We start from the raw sequence: 23,770 nt of genomic DNA, 5'->3' as shown, positions 1-23,770 counted from the left end.
GCACGAGCGACACGTCCGTGGCCGACTTAAAACGCGTTTACTTTTCACCCACAGCTGCAAAAAGTGTGCCGCCCTCGAGCGGTCGCGCCCTTCAGGTGGGTGGAGAAACTCCGGATGTTCCTATAAAGCCGAGCCGCTCCGGGGTTTCATCCCGCTTCGCACAGACACACGAGGACACGATGCTGACTTTCATCCAGCTGATCGCTTTGCTTTTTCTGACCAACTCGAGCGGCGCCGAGAAGCTTTTCCACAACCGGGATCACTCGGACGTGCAGACGCCGCCGTCTCGCCACGCTCCTGCTGTAGCAGATGAGTTCGAAGCTGAGGTAAACTTTTTAATCGCCTTGTGTCTGCGCCTGTTAGCAAAATATCTCATGAACCACTGGATGGATTTTACTGAAACGGTCAGAAAGTAAATGTTGGGCGTACATCGATCCAGTGGAAGATGGACGTCACAGCGAATCAACCCAACTCAACGCAAAAATGGCTACATTTCAGGCGCTTTTACAGAAATTCAGCTCAAATCTCATGTGGTAGTAGCTGAAAGTTATTAACACAGTCTAAGTGTGACATCTGGCATATGACTTCTCAAATTTTGACCAGAAGGCTTCAACTCCATCATTTTAAGATGATCTCCGTCTAAAGCTCTGGCATTAAAGGCTGCAGACATTCCTTCAAGGAATGCTAGTTCTTTAATTAAGTAATGTTTTTCCAGTTTTGTCACCTAATGATTAAGTTCTGGATCTTCTTCCAGCTCTTTCTCTCCAGATATGGGTTCATCAAGCCGGTTGACTGGGAGGAGAACCAGTTGTTGGATTCAGACGCTTCTTTCCCGGATGACTTCCTGGATGACCTGCAAGCCAGAATCCAGGAGGGGACATCAGTGTCTCGATCGAGGGACAGTCCTCAAAGTGGTCCCCATGAGCTCCACAAAAGCCAAGCTGAGAACCAGGCATTCGTTTCAGCCCTTAAAGAGTTCCAGAGGGTGTCAGGCCTGCCTGTTACCGGGGCGTTCGATGAGGCCACGAAGGAGGCGATGAACAAACCGAGGTGCGGGGTCCCTGACAAGAAGACGGACCCGGACGCCCCTGTAGAACCCGAGACCAGTCAGACGGACGGCTTTAATGAGACTGACAGCGACAACACAGCAAGTGACGCCTTCGGCAGCTCTGCTAATTCCTCAGAAGATGACGCGTTCAGTTTTAACAACACAGAAAGTCTCCTCGTGGGCGTTTCCAACGATACGAACGCGAATGCGACGTCGCCGGACAGCTTCAGCTACGACGGCGCGAACACAAGCCAGGGCGACGCAGCGAGGCGCAGAAAGCGTCGCCTCGCCTCTCTCGTGTTGGAAAGGCGCCGGAGGAGAGATCTGGGTGGATCCGGTTCAGCGGCGTTTTCCAAGACGGTGCTGAGGTGGCGGCTGATCGGAGAGGGCTACAGCAGTCAGCTGACCGTGGAGGAGCAGAGGTACGTCTTCAGGCTGGCCTTCAGGATGTGGAGCGAGGTGTCGCCGCTGGAGTTTGTGGAGGACGCGCGGTCGCCGCTGGAGGAAGTTGATATCAAGCTGGGCTTCGGCACAGGTAGGCATCAGCCAAGACGCTCATTTGGACGTAGAAGTCGAAAAAATCTGTACTTTGGCTTCCTAAGTAACCAGAATAGTTAACTGTCCCGTGTTTTTTACAGCAGCTCACCAAAAGCTTTACCAGATTTGATGTGAATTTATTTTGAGCAGCTTTGGATTCTGGTGACTCAAACTGCATCAAGATGCAGATCTGAAACAGTTTGAGTGCCAAGATTTTGGAACATCACACCTGGGGAGAGCAGTTTCCTCCTCATATGACCATTTTTACATTTTATACAGTTTAAATCTCCCTCTGCCAAAGGAGATAGGACAATAATGTCTGTTATTTCCTGAAGCACTGGATGGATTTTAATGAAGCTCTCAGAAAGTTATCACTGAATGTACATCTCCAACCGGTTACATTTTGTAGTCGCACCAATTCAAGATGGCCACCACAGCCAACTGACCTTAGTAAACACAAAAATGGCTATACTCAGTCAGTTTTACAGATGTTAAATTAAAATTTGCCGTGATGGTAGCTGAGAGTCATCCTCAAAACATACTCCAAGATGTAGCTCTGGTGACCATCTTGAATTAAACTCTGCCAAGAAAGTTGACTGTCGACATGCATTCCTTTAAGGAATTCTAGTCCTTGGATATTCGGTCATTTCTCAAATTTTAAAGAAAGGTGGTAAATTTTAAATTCCATTTTTGACAATTTTATGAGGTGATAAAATCAGAAGCATCAGTAAAACAGTTTAAAAGAGGTGAAAACCAACGTAGACTGCAGCAGCTGCAAGATTTGCCCCAACTTTGAGCATCAAAAATTGATTTTTTTATCATATATCCCCATCCTTGGCGGTTGTGTTGAATACTGCACTGCAAAAGGACACCGGTGCATTTTAATTATCCAGGACCTTTGTCCTCTGCACAGGAAGACATCTGGGATGCAGTCAGAAGTTTGACGGAACGGGACAGGAGTTTGCTCACGCCTGGTTCCTTGGTGACATCCACTTCGACGACGACGAGCATTTCACGGCTCCCAGCTCTCACAGCGGAATCAGCCTCCTCAAAGTAAGCATCGGATCAGGAACGGTTGACAGGAATACGGACAGGTGGAGTAACAGCACTTTGAATTCCCTGCCTGTTAGGTGGCGGTTCATGAGATCGGCCACGTTTTGGGACTTCCCCACACCTACAGACCTGGATCCATCATGCAGCCCAGCTATCTGCCTCATGAGTCAAGTTTTGAGATGGACTGGATGGACAGAAAGGCTATACAGCATCTGTATGGTACAGGATTATGCCGTCACCTGCTGGATACGCAAAAACTGAAGAGACTGACGGGAACAAGCTAACAGAAAAGCAAACTGTTTGATTGCAGGTGCGTGTAAAGGCCGGTTTGATACGGTGTTCGACTGGATCAGGAAGGAGAAGACGCCTTCTGGAGACGCGATCGTCCGCTTCAACACCTACTTCCTGAGGGACGGCTGGTACTGGCTGTACGAGAACAGAAACAACAGAACACGTTACGGCGATCCGGTGGCGCTGCAGATCGGCTGGCACGGGCTTCCCAGCGACGGGGTGGATGCACACGTCCACGTGTGGTCCAGGAAAAGAGACGCCGTTTACTTTTTTAAGGGTAGGGGAACAGTTTTCTGCAAATGAGAGGTCATTTGACTCTCAGTGATGCAAACAGTTGGTTCTTCTTTTCAAAAACAGGTACTCAGTTTTGGAGGTACAGAATTGAGAACGATCAGGTGTTCATTCAGGAGCCGGATGGTCATCGGTACCCGAGGATGATTTCTGAAGGTTTCCCCGGGGTGCCCGCTCCCATCGACACAGCCTTTTACGACAGGAGGGACTCCCACATCTACTTCTTCAAAGGCACTCTAGTAAGAATAATCCACCTTTTTTTTAATGGAGTTAAATTAAGATGCAAAATCTCATCAGGTTTTGGATCTACCACTTTCACTTCTACAGCTGCAGAAACACAAGCAGAGGGTTGTTCCTTTACAGGTTTTCCAACATTCGCCCAAAATTAATGGAATAATTTCAGTTTTGCAAACCTGATCATATGAAGTTGAACAAACCCAACCTCTCTGTTGAGCAAAAAAATCATTCAGCTTTTCTTTTTTTTATTGCAAACAAAACTGTAAACAGGATTAAACTTCTCATTGTCCAAAGAGGAAATGACTACAGCGTCAGGCCTGTTGTAGTTGGTGGCGACTTCAGACACCAGATTGTTGCTTTCAGATTAAAACAAATTACATTTGCCTGAGCGAAGGGCTTGAAAAAGTGCATGAGGATTTATTTAAAGTGTTTGGAAGAGGAATGGTAGGTTGAAATCTGTACTCAACGTACTTGTTGGAGCCAAAATACTATTTTATGCCTGACAATTTATGTTATCTATGGTATTTTTTTTAAATTCAGCTAAAAAAAGATGTGTTTTTGTGACGGACTGCTTATAACAAAAGGCCTAAAGATACAAATAGGCATTTTTTTAAAAAACAGCAAAAATCCAAATATATATTTTGAAAGATTTTCAGGAATCCAAAACAAATGTTACTCAATAACACTTTAAAATATGACAAATACTGACTCCTTTAAGGCAAAATATAAAGAAATGATGGTAACAGTACATGCTACAGGCTGGTACACATCTGGTACTAAGAAATACACACCAGATATGTACCTAGTAATTAACTTGCATGTACTAGGTACTTATCTGGAAGAACCGGGTACACATCTGGTGCATACCTGGTACATACTGGGTGCATACTTGGTAAGTAAGACGTTCTTTCAGCTGCTTCCTTCTTCAGGGGTTGCCACAGCGAGCAAACTCGCATGATCGATTTGGCAACTTAATTTAACTTGTAAGCACCCAGTACATACCCAGTACGTAATATGTACTGTTATTGTTTTATTAGTGTTCTAAAAGAAGGCATTCCTGCAGACAGAAATGCAGTTTTCTCAGTGATTTGTTGTAATTAGGCAGATTTCTGTCCAAACAGGTGTATGCATTCAGCGTGGAAGGCAGCAGCTTGGCAAGAGGCTTCCCCAAACCCATCAGAGACGTTTTCCCTCCAGTGGAGAGAGGAGACCATCCAGATGGCAACATCGACGCCGCCTACTTCTCCTACACCCACGGTGCCATCTTTCTGCTCAAGGGCACGCGCTTCTGGCGAGTGGCGGGCAGCCGCGAGCGCTGGCGCCGGCCCTTCCTGCCTCGGAACGGCTTGCTGCCGCACAAGCAGGTGGATCAGCAGTGGTTTGACATCTGCAACGTTCATCCTTCTGCTCTCAAACTAACCCGCTGAGGGCGCGGAGCTGAATTAAACCGCGCGTACAGATGTAGCCAGCTGATTTACCTGTAGGTAAACATGCTGCCGTGTGTCTCCACACACTCGCCGTTTAATCTTTTCAGCAGCGTAATTCTATTTAAAAGACAAAAACAACATTCTTGTTGGCTTATTTTCACAGAAGAGCGTTAATATTTTATGTAACAGCTGTTGTTTATCTTTTTCTCCTTGGAGATGTTGAGTTTGTTTGCACAAATATGTTTTATGACTCAGATTTTTCTGGTATCAGTGTGAGTACATCTGTAGAACATTTATTTAGTCTCCTCATGAACAAATGCAGTTTAATTAAAGGTAATTATTACAGACTTTGAAATAAATAAAAAGGTCATCCTGAATTATATATTGCCATGCAGTTCTGAAATGCAGGTACGCACTCAGTGTAAACAAAGCATTTTTATCTGCATACTTTACTCAATAAATCTGAGCATAAATATCTAACAATATATCAAAATTGTCAGACTTCTTTATCCCAAGGAAGTCACCATTTTGAATCTATTTTCAGTAACTTTGGCTGTTTTTTTGCAGCTTGTCACATATTTTGCTTACAAATGTTAAATTTGAGGAAATGTGCAGATTTTGTTTCTTCATAATTTTATTATTTTTTTAATTTTATGACCGGTGCGATCTTTATGACTTTGTAATGAGTGCCAAAGTTTAAGCCCCCCCCATTTGGTCAAAACTGATGTGATTTTCAATTAATTTACAAAAGAAATGAATGAATACCAAAATAAAAACAATTAAAGATAAAATGAACTTTTGAATATGGGTGTTAGTTTATAATTCTCTTTTTTCCAAATGAAGAATTTACTAACTTGTTTTTCTGCTGTAATATTTTCACTCATTTTTCCAGCGAAATGCTTCAGGTTTTGTAAATTCTTAAGATTTATTTGTCATGTTTTGCTCTTTTCAGTTTTAAAGCATTTCATCGAAGCTCAGTTTGATTAAACTGTGAGAGCCGAAACAAAACCTTCAGCTTTCACCACTTCAGATTTTTTTTTCATTGTGATAAATCTAATAGAAATTCAAGCTGAGTTTTAGGTGACCTTCTTGTACTAAAAGCTCTTTTTATCAGCTTGAGCTGAGTTTTTTTTTTCAGCCCGTGCCATTTTTGCCTCTAAAATTCGTCAGTGTTTACCGTAACGAAACACATTCTGTCACATTTATGTTTAACATCCGTTCCCTTTTTTTTTTCTCTAAAACCTACTTTAGCTCATTTAGTCTAAAAAGTTTGAATTTACTTCCAGTTTGTGTCTTATTTTTGCAGTGTTTTGCGCAAGAACAAATCTAAACTAGCACATAACGATGATGTAACAGACGGTTGTTGAAACGCTCTCTGAAACTCATCTTCTTTTCGGAGACGAAGCTCCAGGTGGGGCCCTGATAACTATCAATGTGCTGCAGGTGCTCCACGGGCAAAATTAATGAATTAAAATCGAAATCAATTAGAATAAAATGTGGTAAGTGGAGTTACAGAGGAGGTAGGTGTCAAGAGATGATTAGTCTGCTCGCAGATTTAAAGAGGGAGAATTAAAAGGACGGTTCAGATCCACTGGAGTGGGGTTCTGTGGAAAGGTTACGAACAATAAATGTTTTATCTGTTTTAGATAGCTTGGAGAAATCGGGTTTATTTCACACTAAGATTATCAGTGACAACACTCCCCCTTCCTAAAGGCGCCGCTGGACCAGAGAGAATTGCTGCCCTTTTATAAATCTCAGTTATTTCCACAGAATTGTATCTGCAAGCACAATTAACAGCAGGAAAATCCTAATATAGCTTTTATTTTAATTTAATGGTGTATTTATAGGGCTGCACAGTGGTGCAGTGGATAGTACTGTCCCCTCACTGCAAGACAGACCCAGGTTCGCCTGGGTTTTCTTCCCACAGACCAAAAAAAAACATGCATGTTAGGTTCATTGGAAACTCTAAATTGTCCCTCGGTGTGAATGGTTCTCTGTCTCGTTTGTCTCTATGTGTCCCTGTGATAGACTTACGACCTGTCCAGAGACAAGCTGTCCTCTCGCACAGTGACTGCTGGGGATAGACACCAGCTCACCAAGACCCAGAAAAAAACAGGCAAGTAAAAAAAAAAAAACGGATGTTTATTCATATACAGATACAGACGTGTGTTGAGTGTTAATAAATACCAGATTATGACATTTACAGCCTGGGCTAATTTACAGTGCTCATCCCCAGATGGGCCTTTAACAACTCAAACAGAAAAATAGTTTAAAACATTACACTCATTAAGACAATGCATGAAGCAACATTACAAGAAATCACAAAAACAACATTAAAAGGGTGGCAGTTATTCACGACTACAAAACTGATTGAAACTGATGAAATGTGACACTGACGGTGGAGTAAAAGTAAAAAAAGAAATGTCTGGTTCTGGTTTAGTTTCTGGAATAGTTGAGTTTTTTGAAAAAATTAATTAATTAAAAAAATCAGATTTCAGCGGGTTTGTTTTTCAAATTTTTGCAATATTTCCCAAAAGAAAAGTACAAATCAAATTAGATTTTGTTATTAAGGATAATTCATTTAATTTCTTATAATAAGTCTAATAAATTAGGCTTTTGATCCAGGTATTTATCTCCTAATGAGGCTCCATACATCTGCAGCACCCTGAAGGGTTTTATTCAGCCAAATGTTTTTTTTTACACCTTCACATTCCCAGCAGCCCAATGATGACTGCTTTTGCACAAACTGTTGATGCTCTCTTCTTTTTTATACTTTCAGATTGGCTAAATGAGCTCAGTCATGCAGACAGGAGTACGAGCTGCAGAGGCCTGAGAGAGAGACACAAACCCCTGCGTCACGGCTCCCCGGATCCTCACGGGAGGCTCTTCACAAGCCGGAGAACGGGACGAAACTCCCGGCAGCACATTCAAATATCAAATACCCAGGAACGCTTTCAAGACCTGAAGATAACTTGCGGTGCTGTCACTTCCACTCTGTCACAAAGCGACGCGGCAAACACAGAGGTAAATCCCTCTTATTTCAGCTGAGAGTCGTGCAGTAATGTGTTTCTTGGCTTTAACAAAACTGCTGCATGTCAGCTGGTGTGTTGCATTTAAATGCAAGGAATCTCTAGTTTTTCAAAGACAGCCTGGATGCCCTCATTCTGGGATTTCATACATGTTCTTTTACATAATGAACATGCATATTAAGAAATTGTCCTAATATCTCTGTAGCATGCCTAATTAAATCTTAATTTATGTTCGTTAATAATAAAGTAAACATCTATGCCTTCGGTATGGTCGTGATCTAGTGTTGCACTTTCATGAAAGCAACTTTAGACATCGATTGTGCAACTTATATGGCTGGAGTTCTGTTTTGCTTCATAAAAGTCCACATTTTACAAACTCCACAGCTTCATTTTTATAAATTTATAACTTAAAAGCCAAAACCAGTAAACTCACGGAGGAGATCTTCTAAGAGAAGTCAAATCAAAGAGCAGAAGATGTACAAGAATTAAAAAATAACTCCTCGTTATCCACCATTATTCTGTCAAATGAAAGTGACAGTCAGCAATAGTGAAGAAGACAGCTGGAGTGAAGGAGACGGGTGGGGTGGAGAAGTATATGAGGGTGGTGCAGGACATGTGAGGACGGTGAGACAGTGCGGACATGCGTGGGAGGAGGGACAGACGGGTTCAGGGTGGGATTACATCAGGGATCAGCTCTGAGCCCCTTCTGGTTTGCAGTGGCGATGGACGGGCGGATGATCTGCGGTGAGAGTGGGGAGCAGGTGGAAGAGAGCCTGGAGAGGTGGAGGCATGCACTGGAGAGAAGAGGAGACTGAATCCATGCGTGTGAATGAGGAGACGGGTGTCACAGAGAAGCTGCAGAAGAGTCCGAGTGCTGAAGGTGGATGAGTTTAGGCCCCCGAAGAGAGGGCAGGCAGGGTGGAGCGGATGGAGACGACTGTCGGGGGTGGTTCGTGACAGAAGGAGTAAAAGATTGTAGCGAGAACAGAGATGAAGATGTTCAGGTTTTAACTGGGAGGGACCAAAACTGACAGAGGGACGGCTCAGGCTGAGATGGTTTGGACATGTGCAGACGAGGGACAGTGGACAAAGGATGTTAAATAGATGCTCAGTCTCTTCAAAAAGATGGACAGTTTCTTAAAACGTCCTCATCTTCTTGGAGCTGTTCTGCACTTTTCCTCCAGATGCAGGGGTCTCCAAAACAAATGACCACTAGAGGGCAGCCTCAACACACAATCCACCTGCTCCTTAGGTCTGCCCTGTGGATTCACTGCTGTCAGTCTCTGAATTACTTCATGAAAAATTCAATATTATTTTAGGAGCAGTATAAGGACGATGAGGATTTCCTCCACATACTGCAGGTGTTTCTGTTTCCAGAAGCTTACTGTCGATGTTTACCCAAAGTGGAGTGAAATCTTTAATGGTAAGTTATGGTTTTTACCACACTGTGTTGTGGAAAATTGTGATTATTACCAAAGATTCGTCAGAGGCTGAGAGCAGATCAGTCTTTTCCAGCCCAAAGTATTAAGGGCAGAAAGCTGATTTTCAGTTGAAAGTTGAGCATTAGAGGCACCATTAACAAGGCCGAGGCTTGTTTACCGACTTTAAAATGGGTAAACAATTAAAAACTTTCTCACAGCTGTCTCCCCAAAGGAGACAACACGCACAAGAGTTGCACACGGAGGCACGCACTCTCAAAAAGAGTCCTGTTCACTCATCCCAAAACGCCCCCCCTACACACACACTTCTGTCTGCGCTCCTCCTGTCCAACCCTTCTGCTTCTCCTTTCACCCCCAGATGGAAAAGTTTGAATTAAAGAAGAGGGGAAAAAAAACACTTGCAAAACACTTCAAGACTACCTCTCACTTTCATATTCAAATCAATATTTCAAAAGCTTTATCATCAAATGCTTTTCAACAAAGTGCTCCTCACTGAGGATCCGTAATGTTGCGGAAAAAGTGAATGGGATTTGAAATTCACGAGCTTTCATGCTGTCATTATGGCGTGGAGGAGAAACTCTCTCCGAGTGATGGGGAAAACTGCCTGAGTTTGCAGTAAAAGGAGTTTTTCGGGTGTCGGAACAAGTGGGTTTGACTTTAAATCGCCTCCGAGTTAGACAGGGTCTTCTATGCCAAATGGAAATAGCATAATAATTACATGTTTCCTCTGGAGAATCGTCCACGGATCAAACAGCCTCATTTGAATGAGGAATCCAAATCATGCAAGTGTAATTAAGCTTTGTGTAGCCTCATGCATAATGTAGCGTCTAACTAAATACCTGATAAATAAATAGTGTGGGTGTATAGGAGGATATGTTTGTCATAGCACAAACAATCCACCCAGTAAAAGGCTGCTAATTTGCCTCCATGTGGGGGCAGAGGAATCCCTCCCACCCACTGCAAACTGAACCTTGACCTTTGGGCTCGAGGGGAGCTGAGGGAACGAAACAAGGAGGGCTTCTTTTTCTTCTTCTTTTTGACATTGTCAGTGTGAGTGACAACTGCAGGTCAACGGGAAGGGGGGAGGCTGTCCCACGCATGGTCACACAGAAGAGGCTGGCCGGGGGCCGCCACCTTTCGGTTCCAGCCTGGGAAAACGACGGGAGACGTGCCGTGGCAACCTTTTGTCAGAACAAACACGAATCCACAGACAGAATCACCGGATCATCTGAAGAGGAATCATGGCTGGATGTCAGAATAAATTCTCCGAGCTTGAACTGCAGCGAGAGAAGAAATCCAAACCAAACCACAGCCGAACTGTCGGCTCAGCTGGACTCCAGATATGAGGGAATTTTTGCATGAATTATTCCCTTAATTTGCCCGAGTGCATTCAAAGACTCCGGCTTACGAATAAAGTTCAATAATTTACTTTCAGCTGCCTTTGTTTGAGCAATCGTCTCAAGTTTTACTCGCTTCATGCAAACATGTGTGTGTTTAGCTTCGAACCAGTAACTTATCAAACAGCTTCTCTTCTCCCCTCACCGACATCGTCAGCTGTTCGTCTGTCTCCACTTCACATTCTGATCTTTTTCTTTCCTTTCTCCACCAGAACAGATGGAGTTAAACCCAGGAGGTGGTGGGGTGAACGATGCTTGAGTTTGAGCAGAGGAGGAGGTGGAGAGGGGGGGGGTTCAGATCAAGCTAATGTGACATCTTTTTCTTCTAGACTCTGGCTCTTTTGTTGCCAGAACTTTTTTACCTTCTGCTTGTTTGCAAAATGAAGAGCTTGTTTAAAGAAGAAAAAAAAAAAGTGATGAATGAGTGATGAACTGCCCTAAAAGCAGCACAGGAGCAATGAATGCCTCTGCCAACTGCTTTGCACTTTACCCCGGTGTGTTTCTGGACCCGATGATGTAAACGACTTTTAAAAACCTACAGGAGATATTAAGTGCGTTCATGTTTATCCTTTAAAGCTGACTCTGACTGGAAAAATACTACAAATAAAATCCTAGACGTGGGTATTTTATCGCACCTGAGGGCCACACTGAAGTCTGTTTACAGAGAATTTTATAGTTGCTTGCGACTGCAGCAGCAGCAGCTTTAGCACTTCCTGTGCGACCGTTCATCTGGTCGGAATTAAATTCTGTTTTTGCAAATTATTGACAGGAAGGAAAGTACTAAACTAAGTGTCCCCGCCATCTGTTATTGTTGGGAATTGAAACCAGCAGGAAGCTGCCATGTTGTATTTTTGGAACCAGAGTCTGAGTACTGATGATGTGGGGCTTTAAGTCCCGCCCACTCTCCCACAAACAATCCTGGTGTCACATTGACCTTTGTATTTGTATTTACAGCAAAACCTTTTAGAAAAATTCCTTTTTGAACATCCAGCAGCGACATGAATCAACATCTAAGTAAAATTGTTTGAGTTGTTTTTTTTTTTAATTTTTAATTTTTATTTAGTGTTTCGCTTGTTTGGGTTTAACTCCTTGGGCTTAAAACCTGTTGTGAGACCTGTCTGCTGCTTCAACTTCTGGGATCTTGGATAAGGTCCAGTATTTCTATTTACAATCAATGCTACAAACTGAGGTGGTCCAAAGAGCTATCTTCGACAGGTAAAAAAAAAAAAAAATTGTTTACAATCTTACCACGTTCCCAGATCTCATTAGTGACAAGAACAGAACAGAACAAACAAAAAGAAAAGCTTCTGATCAGAACAGCTATATCATGGTGTATCAGGAGCTTTCTTGGGTTTTCGCTCGTCCTGAGCTGCTGGTGGGAGCCGCTCACCCTCCATAACGAGGTCCAAGTACACAGAGGACAGCCCGCCTTTTCATCCGAGCGCACTCAGCCATTCACTCACTCAGGGTGACTGACTGCCACCTAACTCCGAATATTCTATTCCCGGAGAAATCTGCTGTAAAATATCACAAACACTGTGACACCTTTTCATTCTGTGACACATGACGAAACCCTGCTGCAACGCCATGTTTCCACTTTTTGTCACCAAAGTGCGTCGTCAAATCGTTATCTGAAATCTTCGCCTGCCTCCTTCCTTCCCTGCACTTTGCGCGGGTTCTCCTTAAACATACAAGTTGCGGTCTCCTGCGCTCATGAAAGATGCATTTCCAGGCGTCCCTCAGCTAAACAGCGGGATAGTTGTGCAGCTGAAACCTATTTGAAAATAGACCTCAGAGTCACTCCTCTCCAAACAGCTGCCATTATTCATGAATGTCAGCTCAGGAATGTTTTTCATATGTCAGCGTCAGAGAGATTATTTTATGTTACAACCTCTGGCTGGTGCTGGCGACGTTTTTCAATGTACCAAACAGTGCATCAGTAAAATAAATATTGCATGCTTTTCGCCTTGAAGGATGCGGTGTGTATTCTGAGCCATGCTCTGAGGAAGTGTGGCGTGTCAACCAGGAGAGAATTATGTCTGTGGAGGAGCAGCTCTCTCTTCCTCTGCGTTACTTTTTGGAATTTCGCCCTGGAGCTGGAGTTTTCGGGGGGCTTTGGCTCCCTTCCATGTAGGTCACACCTTATTATGGCGAATTTAAAACTTTTTTTTTTTCCTTCCATGCTAAGACTCCCTGTTTATAGAAAAAAGAAAAAGAAAAAGAGGTCTCCTGTGTGTGCATGTGTGCCACGGATTTAAACGGCACTGTTTCACCTCCTTCTCTGGAGTGTTTTGTTTGATCTAAATGAGAATTTGGGAGAAAGTGGAGCAGCTTGTGAAGGAGCGGTGAGAAATTGAGCCTGACGTTGCCACCTCATCGCCCTGAAATTGCGCGGCGCGCTTGTGCCAGTCTCTTTGTTTGGAGATTAATGTTGCGTCAGTCACATTCTTTGTAAGGAGGGGACTACCAGCCAAACTGCATGGCGAAATCTAGCTACATCAAAAAAAAAAAAAAACACCCATTCTGATGTGGAGGGGAAAACAGGAAAGCAGCATTTAGAGGGAATCATAAATGTATTTGACATGCATGGGCTCCTGCTGTTATGAGGTATTGATACTCTGCCAGTCAAAGCTTGCCGTATGTGGCATCATCAACCTCTGTTGTAACTTTGGCTATGTAGGTGGGATTCTGCAGAGCTTTTTTTTGTTTGTTTGTTTGGTGTGTGTGTGTGTGGGGCGTTGAACATTAGCAGGCCCCTCTTTCCTTTTTTTTTTTTTACTGCAGGCTTTGCTCAGGGACATGACACATTTCTGAGGGGCTTTGGATCCACTGGCCTGATAATTCCTTCAATTATTAAATGCTTGGCTGGCGAATGTGGTGAGCACACAAAGAAAGCAAATCTGTGCACACTCTGACAATAAATAATAATAAAAAAAAAACCATATGATTAGCACTCATTTCCTCTGCTAGTTCTTGAAGATACAGCCTGAAAATGGACTGGGATTTGGCGATAATAGAGGTTTTGCCCAAAACCTGCCCAGACATTCGAGCTCAATTATTCGAGCTTATTTCACTTTTTGCATAAATTGAAAGACACAAAACTGTCAGTTTTTGACATAAAACAGGTTGCCAACTTCCTTGCATGTCAGTCTTTTAAATCAAAGATCCCGCATGATCTGTGAGAGCTCAAAGCATGTGATGGGAATGACCCTCAGCTACTTCCCAATCAAATCTTAGCCCAATATCTTTAAAACGGACTGAGCTATAGCTATTTTTGTGTTGGTTATGGTTGATTAGTTGGGTCAGCCATCTCCAAAAGATAATCAGTTGTAGGTATACATCCAGTGATCTCCTTCTGGGAGTTTTTTATTAAAACCCATCCAGTGGTTCATGGGATATTTTGCTAACAGACAGGGTTGACGGCAACAGTTGATGCCAAAGTTTTAAACTAAGATCTTGTGCAATTTGTTTGCCCTTCAAGTATGCGTTGGAGATGACTCTCAGCTACTACTACAAACTTTAGCTCAATATCTGTAAAAATGAACGAGTTGCAGCTATTTTAGTGTTTTTTTTTAAAGCACATTAACTGTGGAGGCCATCTTGAATCGGACCGATTCCAAAGCGGAATCAGTTGTAGCGGTACATCCAATTAAAATCCACCCAGCCGTTCTTGAAATATTTTGCTAACAGACAAACCTGCCTTTTTATGCACAGGCTTTTTGAATAACTCGTTTTATATTCTAGAGAGGTAACAGTAGCAGAGTTTTAATGGGGGGAAGGGGGTCCTCACATTTTGGAGTCAAGTGTAAGAAAAGAAGCGAGCCGAGGGTCCTGTGAGGCTCTCTAATGAAGCTGTAGGTCTTGTTCCTCGCCGCGCTCCATTGAAGAAACAAAGCTAATCATACTAAGAGCAGACTGCGACAACAGAGGGACCAGGTGCTTGTCCTTTTTTTTTTTTTTTTACACCCCCTTCTCCTTTTTTTTTTCAGCGGAGCACCTGCCTATAACCATCTGCACCTGCTGTCTGTAATAAGACAAGAGTGCAGCACTCTCAGCACTCCCTGGATGTACAGTTGGATACCTGTGATAATGCCTCAAAGATATACAGAGCACATATCTCTGAAACCTGTCAAAAAGGGGAAGGGAGAAAAAAAAAAAAAAAAAAACACCTGCCTCAACGTGGACTATTTTTTGCCGCCGTGACATGAAGCTGGACAGAAAAGCACGGGGAGATCTAAGCGACAGTGACTGCTGGCAGCAGAACCGTCGGACAGCTTCAGATAAGTGTTGCAACATAAGGAAGCACCCCCCCCCCTTCCCTGTTTTTCTTTTTTAAATTTTTTTGTTCCCGCGGCATCTCGTTGTTGCATGATTTTAACCTCCTCAGCAACAGCCTCATGATGTATCTGGTTCACAGGGAGGGTCAAGGACAAGTCAAACTGCACACCCTCCTCCTGAAACAAAACTTGTGAGAAAGTGGAGAGAAATAAAAGAAAAAAAGACTCCCATAACTCACAGCTGCCACACAAACTCCCAGAAGCGAATAGTCTACTTTTTTTTGTGGATCAGTAAAAGTTCACAGCAGTTTAAGGTGCTTTTTTCCCCTCCTTTCTTACAGTTTAAGGTCGTTTAAAAACTGCCACAAGGTTGGATAAAGGACCCGAATGCAGGCAAGCAGGAGGTAGGCAGGTTGTGGAACCACAAATACAAACCAACAACTTTATTGGTCAAACAAAAGCACAGCAAAGCAAAACAAGAGTGAACAGAGAATCTGACAACGGACCTGAGGACACCAGGGCGTATGTGTCTGGGGAATGGTAACAGGAGTGCTGATTACTAACGGGAAACAGGTGGCGCCTGAACAGCTGGAAGTGGAGACAGCTGAGGACATCGAGCGGCTGTGACGATCATAAGAGCAGCTTAACAGAACAACCTATACAACTATTTACCCCTCAGTGAACCAAATGCTAACCCAAAATGGCTCAGTTTAAGGCCTAGCATTCTTCATCCACCGCCTTTCACGCCAGAGTTTTAGACTAATGTTATTTTATGATTAGAAATGACTGAAGCGGAGCTATTTTGGTTAAATCTTTAAAACAACACGAGGCACAGTCTCATGTGATATCTTGCATGATCTGTTAGTGCTTGTTCTGAATGACTCTCAGCTGCTACCACACCAAATTTTACCTCAATATTTGTAAAAATCCCTGAGGTAAAGCCATTTTTATGAAAGCTGCAGCAGCCATCTTGAACTGGGTTGATGCCAAAAGTTAATCAGTTGTAGGTATCCATCCAATAATTACTTTCTGGGTGTTTCATTGAAATCCATCAAGTGGGTTATGAGATATATTGGTAAAAGACAAACAGGGTTGACTCCATTAGTTAATGCCAAAGTTAACAGAAAAAGTATTGTGATGTGTTGCATTCATGTATGTGTTGGGGCTCAGTCTCAGCTACTACCACACCAAATTTTAGCTCAGTGTCTGTAAAATTGGCGCAGTCGTAGCCATTTTTGTGTTTTCTAAGGTCAGTTGGCTGTGGCGACCATCTTGAATTGGTTTCTGTCCAAACGTTGATCAGCTGTAGATGTTCATCCATTGATTATTTGTTGAAAGTTTTAATAAAATATGTTCAATGATTTGTGAGATATTATGCTAACAGACACATCCCAAAAAAAAACATCTGTTTGCTTTTTATTTTTGGACATGAGTACAAATTAATGTTGGTAAAACGACACTGTAGTTGTTTTAGATGTGCGAGGAGCGAGAGAGAAGGGGGACGAGGTCCAAATGGAGGTAAAGGTGCGCGGCGACGTACTTGAGCGTCCGGCCAACCTCAGCCTGCGACGCCGTGCCAGACTCTGCTCATCCAGATAAACAAATGCGAGACAAATTTCTCTTTGTTAGACCTGTGTGGACGGCTGCATAATGATGAAGGCCGGAGCTGCCGGAGCTGCCGGAGCTCGTAACCGGCCAGTAATGATGCTTGTGTCTGAGTGGACAATGAGGACAGAATGCATTCATACAGTCCGATCCGTCTGCCGCTCTCTACATTCTTCCTCCTCCGACCGTCTTGGCATTAATGCAAGCACAGTCAGTGTGCACAATTATCCTTGGTCGCATTCAGATCTGAGTTGAAGCCCAGGGCATCATTCTTATCATTCCTTTCAGTTTGGTAACGACTGATATCGCCACCGTTTGTTTGCTGGACGAATAAATCCTTGCATGGCTTGGACGAAATGTCAACACCACATTGGTTAAGACACCTGAAGTCTCTTTAAATTTCTCTTTAATTATGCATGGAGGATTCCTGATGGACTGCGTGTGGAAAGGAGGAGCCCGGACGCTGGTGGACTTTGCGTGACGCGAGCGTGCCGCTGAAGGCAGCCAACGGCTTTGATACCTGGCAGCCGGAGCTCCCCGCCCGTGATTAAAATTGCTTTCAGAATGCCGAGTGTCATTACGGCCCGAAAATTGGCCAGATCACAAGGTTACCGTGATAATGAGGAGAGGACGACGAGGCGAACCGCCGCAGCGAGACGTAGATTCAAATATTTACCATGCAGGGCTGGAGAGGTGGACCACGGCTCATTTTCCGAGGTCACATCCATTTAAACAAACACCATGAATGTTTAATTCTTGTGTTTAATGGAAGATGATTGGGGGGGGGACTGTCAGAGATGAGCTGATCATTTAAAATTCTCATTCCTTCCAATGCTCATTTATTTAGTACATGCAAGTTATTTGTTGTTAAATCCTAATCTCCATTTAAACACAAACGGGACATAGGTTTATTTATTCAAATCACTGAACTCTTTAGTTTGTTTCTAGCATTTCTCTGCCATGCTCCCTGGAAGCAACATGTCATGGTCTGAGTTTTTTTTAATGGATCTTTCTTTGGGTTTCTTGTATTTTAAGTTTGTCCCGTTTGAGTTATGGTCTGCTCTTGTGGTCATATTGTCATGATCTTTGGGTTTTTGTGTTTGTTTTTAGGTTTATTTTCTGATTAGTCACGATTTTCTTTGTGTTTTCTTTTGACCTGTTCAGCCCTGCGTCATTGGCCTTCGTGTCCCTCTTTGCCCTAACAAAGGGGCAGGCAATCCTGGTCCTGGAGGGCCACTATCCTGCATGTTTTCCTTGTTTCCCTGCTCCAACACACCTGATTCGGGGGTTAAATCACCTCTTCATGTTCTGCAGACGCCTGTTAATGACACTGATTGAAATCAGGTGTGTTGGAGCAGAGAAGCAAGTAAAATATGCAGGAAAGTGGCTCTGCAGGACCAGGGTTGCTCACCCCTGCCCTAAGATAATCACCCACACCTGTCCGCCCGCTCACTTAGCTCACCTGCTTGTCAGCTCAGTAATCACCACTTCCTGTTTAAAAGCCTTCTGCTGCTCATCTCTCCTGTCCCTCTGGGTCACTTTAGCTTTTGCTGTCTCGTCAGCTTTTTAATTGTTAATAAAGTTTTTGTTCTCGCTGAGCCACCTCTCAACAGCAACCGCGTCACCTATCCTCTGTAGTTCTCAGTTCAAGCTCTTACCACCTGCATTCCGTTAGTAATCAGCACATTATTTCTTGGTCAGATTGTTTGTTAATCTCCACGTTTCTTGCTGTTTGCTGGTTTCCTCTGTTGGTTTAGTGGATTTATTTTTTTTTAGATACTGCTGAAAACAGCCGGCTTTGTTGCCTTCATTTCAGTCCCGGTACAATTCATCATCCACCAATCATGATAGAAGTAACGACACAATTTTACGTAAAACTCTTTTTGTCAGTTTAGTCCAGCATTTCTCTGTCAGGAGTCTGCAAACTTTACAGTCGAGGGCTATTTCTGCCCATTCTCTTACTTAATAAAATGTATCCAAAGCTGCAGAAAAGTGCTTGAAACTTGAAATAGAAATAAAACGACTCATTATGTGTTACAGGATATGATGCTACATATAAAAAACTACAATTTAGGTCATTATGAAGTTAAAAATCTGTACAAAAAAAACCCCACCAGAGTTTTTTAATGTATAGTGTCTTATTTAAATAATAGTTAAACCCTGAACTATGCAAGCCTTAACTGAGTCCTTTTATTTGTAAAAATAATACAAGTATCCTACTTTGAAATAGTAGAACATAAGCTAGTATCCTAATAATTTATTAGCGTGAACATAATTAGGTCAGATTGCTGAATGTTTAATTGTGACTTAATGAATATCTTCTAATAAAGGCAGAGATCATTATTCTACTAAGGTTAAGCCTTTACTTTGTATTTTTTATTATCAAAGTGATCTGTCATGTTTGTAGAGCGCCTTATTTTAATAACTCACGATATAGTGATCTGACAGTGTGAGCAAATCTGCACTTTGTTACTTTTCTGCCCTCCGATGTGTTAAAAACATGTTTAATTTTCAGTCAGATTTCAGAGTAAGACCACACTATTTGTCTTGATATTAGATTAATGAAGTGGTTAACAGACTAACTGCTATGACAAAGTGATAAATATGTTTCTTCTTATTTGTATCTTGCTGCCTTTATTTGGGTAAAATTGGACAACAAGTCTTTTCTGTTGTGGTCATGAATATAAGCATCATTCTATTTAATTAATGTTTCGATTAAAGCTACAAGGAGGAACCAAAGAGCCGCATGTGGCCCAGGAACCACAGATTTCAGACCCTTGCCTCATATATATGGATGTTTACTCGTCATGTGTCTGTTTGTTGGACCTTGTTTGTTCCATATGATTTGTTTTCTCCGTTTTATCTTTACTTGTCTTTGCTTCTTCGTGTTGGCGGTTCTTCCCACGGCAAAGAACTCAAAGAGATGCAAGGACGGCGAAACTGAAGCTGACAACATACATACATACAACATATGACGTGTTAAACGTGTCCAGCTGCAAAAATCAGCCCGCTGGCGTGTGTTTTCTGTGAACCCCGAAACGAGACGCCCGTAAATCGGATCAGACGCTGAGTGGGCGTACGTTTCCTCTTGTCTGTTTTCGTTCAGCTGCCCTTCTGCTGCTCCTCCAAATGACTGACACTCTGATTTAGTTTTTATTACTGAATCTTACTCCGGTAATGAAGTTGGGACCGTTATGTTTCTCTCATTACCTTTTCATTAAAGATATGACTGGAAAACGGGGTTGCCATGGTGATGGCTCCGCGAAGTCTCCAAGCTAAATGCAGAGTTGCATTGTTTACTCTTTTGCCAAGACTTGTGTCTTCAATAGAAAGCGAAAGCTTTTTTTTTTTTTTTTTTTTCTTTCTCTCTCTGCAACATCCATCCTTTTTCTTTTATGGATCAAACAATGACCTGATGCAAATGGAACATTCTTCAGTGGTCGTGTTCCTTAATGCTAAAAGGTTCCATTAGCTTGCTCGTTTCTCCAAAAATGATAGATGATGCCACTCTGTGGAGTGAGGAGGGGAAAAAAGTGATTCACAGGCTCTAAGCAGTAATTTACACAGAAGACATTTTGAGAAAATGGTATTGAGCCATTTTGTCTAAATGACAGTTCGGCTTAATATCTGCAGAAACAGCTGCTGCCATTATTGAGTTTTACCTTGAAAACACAAGTGTGTTTCATTGGTTTGCAATGAATCTTAGTAAAAATAACATAAAAGCCCACCTCTCCATCCATCTAACCCTTCTTAAGGACACGTTACCCCCAACTAGCTTCTGTATAAAATTCAAGTTATCACGGTGTCCGGGAGCAACGTAAATGAAAGAGGGTAAAGACAGAGTTTCAGCCCTTTTTTCCTCATTTATCAGCTGCGTTTTCCAAACCATTAGCCCCGTCACGCTTCCTGTACTTTTCATGTCAACTGGCTGCCTTTGCCCTCCGTTCTGTGATTAGTTCAAGCAGGATGCTGCTCATCGATTTGCTCCGCTGGGTGTTGGTTAACTCTCTGTGAGTTTTTAATTGCTCATCTCGACTGTTAAAGCAGCACACCGCTGCCACAGAACATATATATTGTTTTTAAATTTCATTTTGGAAAATTATTGGAAGGAAAGCTCCTCAGCTGATTCAAAATGACGCCGATTAATAAATCGCACAAAAAGGAAATGTCTTATTTGGCTTCGGATAAATTATAAATCAGACTATTAAGTAATGTCGTATCGCAGAAGGAACATTTTGAGACCTTTTGGTTTTCCACATTAAGTGCTTTGAACACAAAATGTACCAAAATATTTCTTTCTCTATAAAAGACTGAGCAAAACAGTTGTTTCTGTGTTTTGTTAAGGACCACAGTTGGATAAAGAGCAGCAGTTTTGAGTTATCATTGTTTTTCCAAAAATGCTCGACTGGTTTCACATCCAGACTCCGACAGGTTCCCTCTGGCATGTTGTCTTGTTAACATGGAAACAATTATTCCCTTGTAAGATCCTCAGTGCTCAAGTTTTTCTTCTTCTTTCTCTCTTGGGATTGCCTATATTGTCTTCATAACAAATACACCCATACTGCAATAAAAACAAAGCTTTCTCCTTTTATTTGTTTATATATTTAGTATTATGTAAAATAGTTCCACCCCTGCTGCTCTGAACTGACGTTAAATTGTTCCGTTTTTGTGTCGTAAGATTGCTGTCATGGTTTTTGTGTTATTCTGACAATTTTCCAGAGGACTGTGACAAATGACTCCTGTCTTACACTTTAATCTAAAAAAAGAAAAAAGAAGTCTGATTGCTGCAGTGTCGAAGCTTATTCTCAGTTCTTAGTTAACACAAACAGAAACGCCACAGATGAGGTAAAACGCCTTGCTCTTCTCTCATTTATCGCCCATTTTCCTTTTGAGTTTGTTGCGTTTGCTGACAAAGATAACAACTTTAGCACAATTATCCTAACTTGAGGATAGCTGCTAAAGTAAACAAACACTGTAAGACAAAGACAGCGTTCACGGTTTTTACACTTTGCACAATTAGAGGTAGGCCGGTTGGAAAGTCGGATGACTTATTAGGCCAGTTTTTCTAAAATTGTTTTTGTCAGATTGTTCCTGTCAACATAACTGATCTTTTTTTTCTCGTGCAGCAACAGACACTGAATGAAAGGATACTGAAAGGATACCGATCAGGATACAGTACGTTATGCTGCTGCACCTCTCGTCCACACTCTACGTTTTTGCAGAAAAGTGGATGATTCAGTTTGTGGACTACAGAGATGTGGAGCTGCTTGGTAACGATGACAGAGCAGTCTATTTTGAACAAGTTCACTATCATTTTGTGCCGGAGAAACACATCGAGCTGTCATCGGGTGCTGAAATGGTCAATTACAAAGACTGTAAAGCTAAGCTACACGTGTTCTTTCTTTGCATTTTGAAACGCTGTTGATGTGATCGTGGCATAGGTATTTCAGTGTTTTTGTTAGATTGTGTAGGTGGAGAAAAAATGGTTAAAAAGTTACCTGGAGTCGTGAAGATGGGACCCGAGTTGACCAGGGTATGGTGGTAATTTTTAAAAGAACGATGTTTACCGGGAAAAAATGGTAAGACATTTATTTCTAGTTTTCATAGTCTATTATGTTTATTTGATTGTTTAGGAAATGTTACTTTTAGAAGAACTTTCTGCTTGGAACTGAGTTCATATCAAGCCTGAAGAAACTGTTGTAGACGTATGAATGTGTGCTGATCCACATCGGACCCCAGAGCTAAATCCCACCTTCACAGACAGTGTCTTTTACTAAAGTGTATACATTATTATAAGTACACTTATTAAATTGGTACATTTATAAATCAAAAAAGAAATTAGCATCATCAACATTTGCCATTTAAAAACACCTAATCAGCCTCCGTGCATAATTTTAATTGGTTTACCATCAAAGAATCACAGTTCGCTCCTGTTTATGTTACAGAGGCATTTACATTTAAATTGTAAACTTATTATTTCTGACAATAAATGCATGAAGCTGGAAACAGATTGTGTTTCAAAGCAGCTCGCCTCTGCTGATATTTCTCTGTTTTTAACTTCAGCATTTCAAATTTGCATTACCAGCTCAGAAACGCAAACCTTTAATATGCAACAATTTAAAGTCTCGTTTATGCACATTTTAACCCAACATGGTATTATTTTTTTATTTTCCTTTGCAAATGCATGATAATACACAGATAACACTTGCTAAAACCCATGAAAACTTGTGCATTTTTGTCAAAGCTTGGTAGATATCTATCTGTGCGTCTATATGAGAAACCGTTTGTCGACGCCAGACAGGAAATCAAATGGAGAAGTGAGCAGATGCACCGTCATTTAAAGGATTGAGAAACATCATCCATAATGAAGGTAAACACATGTAAAACTGTGGTCTTCAATTAAAATTCAGATAGCTCTGCTTCAAGACGTTTGTCCCTAACAAATGTCCAGAATATGCACTTTTACAGACAGCCGTGCTCGTTTTGTTCTCTCACCATATTGTCTTTGTCAGGCCCGCAGTTCTCTGTGAGCTGAGCAGCTTCTCACGGAGAGAAAGCCGAGCCAGGCGTGGAAATTACCGTAAACGACAGAAAAGCCGCGCCTCCTGGAATGAATCATCGTAAATGCAGAGAAAAGCTGAAATGAATGGCTGTAAATGTGGCAAACGTCGTGCTGCCTGATTGCTGTAAATGGCAGAAAAGCTGCACCGTCCAGAATAAATCAGTGTAAATTGTAGAAAATTTGTGTAGCTTAAAACGAATAACTGTAAATGTTAAAGGTGGGGCGGTTAGAGCTTAATTATTGATCATATCAATATCTGTGTTGGTCCGGATATTGATCAATATCAGTTAAATAAAAGTTTCACTTTCTCTCCTGCATAAAGGGAGAAAGTTTATTAAACTTTCGCATCTCGTGTGATAACTTTGCGCACTTTTATTTAAGAAAAAACAATCAGGACACGTTGGTTGGAGCTGGTGTTTGAGGAAAATTTGTTTTGTTGCTTTTCCATTGTTTCTGAACAAAAACTTACTTAGAAACATTGACCAAATTCTGTTCTGGGTGTTAACCAGTTAACAATCCAAAAGAAAAAAAAAAAGACAAAAACACTTTAGGGTCCAAAAAAACATTTATTTGATGA

General features: G+C 42.0%; 1 protein-coding gene and 1 long non-coding RNA gene across 2 annotated transcripts; both read left to right on the top strand.

The window, feature by feature from the left end:
* The first annotated feature begins 8 nt into the window (after window positions 1-8).
* Window positions 9-5,679, top strand: mmp21 (matrix metallopeptidase 21). The gene is made up of 7 exons (XM_017434386.3): window positions 9-326; window positions 755-1,583; window positions 2,499-2,638; window positions 2,716-2,857; window positions 2,949-3,206; window positions 3,287-3,459; window positions 4,579-5,679. The coding sequence occupies exons 1-7, from the start codon at window positions 180-182 to the stop codon at window positions 4,882-4,884; spliced, it is 1,995 nt and encodes a 664-aa protein (XP_017289875.1). The 5' UTR covers window positions 9-179; the 3' UTR covers window positions 4,885-5,679.
* A 16,103-nt stretch (window positions 5,680-21,782) lies between these two features.
* Window positions 21,783-23,532, top strand: LOC119617908. Its single transcript, XR_005234362.1, has 2 exons — window positions 21,783-23,001; window positions 23,144-23,532. It is a non-coding gene; the product is annotated as an uncharacterized LOC119617908 (long non-coding RNA).
* Window positions 23,533-23,770: the final 238 nt, after the last annotated feature.

Source organism: Kryptolebias marmoratus, linkage group LG17 (genome assembly GCF_001649575.2).
Source record: "Kryptolebias marmoratus isolate JLee-2015 linkage group LG17, ASM164957v2, whole genome shotgun sequence".
NCBI lineage: Eukaryota > Metazoa > Chordata > Actinopteri > Cyprinodontiformes > Rivulidae > Kryptolebias > Kryptolebias marmoratus.
The sequence above is the reverse complement of the archived record's forward strand: the minus strand, read 5'-3'. Positions and strand labels throughout refer to the sequence as shown.

What these genes read in the sequence shown, in the direction of transcription:
- mmp21 (XM_017434386.3), top strand. Translation starts at nt 180, where the DNA reads ATGCTGACTTTCATCCAGCTGATCGCTTTGCTTTTTCTGACCAACTCG. An exon ending in CAAGCTGGGCTTCGGCACAG is followed by an intron (nt 1,584 to 2,498) that starts GTAGGCATCAGC and finishes TCCTCTGCACAG; the next exon opens with GAAGACATCTGGGATGCAGT. An exon ending in CGCCGTTTACTTTTTTAAGG is followed by an intron (nt 3,207 to 3,286) that starts GTAGGGGAACAG and finishes TTTCAAAAACAG; the next exon opens with GTACTCAGTTTTGGAGGTAC.